Source organism: Nematolebias whitei, unplaced genomic scaffold (assembly GCF_014905685.2).
Source record: "Nematolebias whitei isolate Nwh7 unplaced genomic scaffold, NemWhi1 Nwh_scaf_6210, whole genome shotgun sequence".
Taxonomy (NCBI): Eukaryota; Metazoa; Chordata; class Actinopteri; order Cyprinodontiformes; family Rivulidae; genus Nematolebias; species Nematolebias whitei.
This window is the reverse complement of record NW_023624755.1, coordinates 1-2,172: the sequence shown is the minus strand read 5'-3', so window position 1 is coordinate 2,172 and position 2,172 is coordinate 1. Positions and strand designations below refer to the sequence as shown.

The 2,172-nt window shown below is 40.6% G+C and overlaps 1 protein-coding gene across 1 annotated transcript; it reads right to left on the bottom strand.

Moving 5' to 3' along the window:
* Nucleotides 1-1,245: 1,245 nt before the first annotated feature.
* On the bottom strand, nt 1,246-2,152 carry LOC119429720 (protein NLRC3; the record flags this gene model as incomplete). The annotated part of the gene is given in 1 exon segment (XM_037697290.1): nt 1,246-2,152. A coding segment is annotated over 1 exon segment (888 nt), but the record flags the coding sequence as incomplete, so codon positions are not given.
* Nucleotides 2,153-2,172: the final 20 nt, after the last annotated feature.

The following is a 2,172-nucleotide window of genomic DNA, read 5'->3' as shown; positions in this document are numbered from 1 at the left end:
GTGACCCTTCATAAAAAGGTTGGCACTTCCCAGTTCAGTGAGAGGAGTTCAGAGTTTCCTGGAGAAGAGTTCCAGAGTTCAACTCTCTGAAGAGAGTTAAAGAGTTTGGGAGTTCTTGAATGCAAACGCAGGCATTCAGGATGCTTCTATTAGAATCAAGCTGAACCAGAGACGATTTTGGGAATTATAACTTCTGTTTGGATAACCTCACACGACTCCTAAGGTTTTTTAGCTGTCCTCACGGAGACGCTGACAAGAGTCAAAAGAAGAGCTCTACACCGACGCTGAAGCTATCGTCTGCAAGGTAAAAGTTCTATTTCGACCAAGCGTACCGTTGGCCAAGCTGATTTCCAAAGAGCGTGCTGTTCTGGTTAAAACAGATAAATTCCCTCACACATCTCTCTGTAAGATAAATCTCCATTTTCCATCTTTAAACTCTCCTTTCTGTTAGAAAATTAATCCAGATGTTTTCATTAATGTCTGTGGTGAAGCAACGGAAAACCATGGCCGTATGGTTTCCTGGTTGTGAAACTGATTGATTATGTGTTATTTTCATATTTTGCCAAATTAATGTAAATGTTTGATGTTAATCTTTGATTCTGTAAAATAAATGACCGCATTCATTTCGATGGGTCAAAGATAAATAACGTCTCACGTCCACATTTTTGTTAAATTCAACGCACACATGTTACACAGTCAGAAAAATGAAGAACCCGTTTAATGTATGAATATATCTCAGTATATGTCATACTACAAAGGATAACAACAAATTTACCTACGTCTTTAATAAGAACATGTCCAATGTTGACACATGTTTGAATGATACAAACTGAAGAATTAAAGTTTGTGTTTGATAGGACTGATGAGCTAACGGCTAGTTTAAACAGCTAAAACTGAAGTGAATTGTTGCATCTTCAAACAGCTCGAATGTCAAAACTTTTATTACAACTCTATAAAACAATATTTGATAACATCCACATGTTGTTTGTTCACTCTGTAGTAATTGACAAAAATATATCTGGTTATTTATTAGCATAAATATCACATGAAGCATCAAAGAGTCATGTTTTATAAAGTCAAAGTTCTGATTCAGAAGTGGATCCATTTGTCATCACATTACAAAGTTTATTTAAATGTTACTTATTTAGAAATATTTCAATATTTTAGTACTTACATGGCTTTTTTGGAGACTTTGACCACTGGCAGCAGCCTCAGAATAGAATTCATGTCTTTAGAATATTTCTTTGGGTTGAAATCATCCAGAATTTTTCCTGATGTCAGTAAGATGAAGACCAGAGCTGAACACTGAGCAGGAGACAGTTCATCTGTGGAGAGACTTCCTGAACTCAGAGACTGTTGGATCTCCTCCACTAGAGAACCATCATTCAGTTCATTCAGACAGTGGAACAGATTGATGCTTTTCTCTGCAGACAGATTCTCACTGATCAGATTCTTGATGTACTGGACTGTTTCCTGATTGGTCTGTGAGCTACTTCCTGTCTGTGTCAGCAGGCCTCGTAGGAGAGTCTGATTGGTCTGCAGTGAAAGACCCAGGAGGAACCGGAGGAACAAGTCCAGGTGTCCATTTGGACTCTGCAAGGCCTGGTACACAGCACAAAGGTGGAGATATTTTAGTTTTGGTTTCTTCAAACCAAAAGACCTCTTGGCTTTAGTTTCCATCAGATTGAGTCCAGAGTTGATGAAGGTCAGATGGACATGAAGAGCAGCCAGAAACTCCTGAACACTCAGATGGACGAAGCAGAACACCTTGTCCTGGTACAGGCCTCTCTCCTCTTTAAAGATCTGTGTGAACACTCCTGAGTACACTGAGGCTGCTCTGATATCGATGCCACACTCTGTCAGGTCTGATTCATAGAAGATCAGGTTTCCTTTCTGCAGCTGCTCAAAAGCCACTTTACCCAGGGACTCAATCATCTTCCTGCTCTCTGGACTCCAGAGTGGATCTGTCTCAGCTCCTCCATCATACTTGACCTTCTTGACTTTGGTGTGAACCAGCAGGAAGTGGATGTACATCTCAGTCAGGGTGTTGGGCAGCTCTCCTCCCTCTCTGCTTTTCAACATGTCCTCCAGAACTGTAGCAGTGATCCAGCAGAAGACTGGGATGTGGCACATGATGTGGAGGCTTCGTGATGTCTTGATGTGGGAGATGAT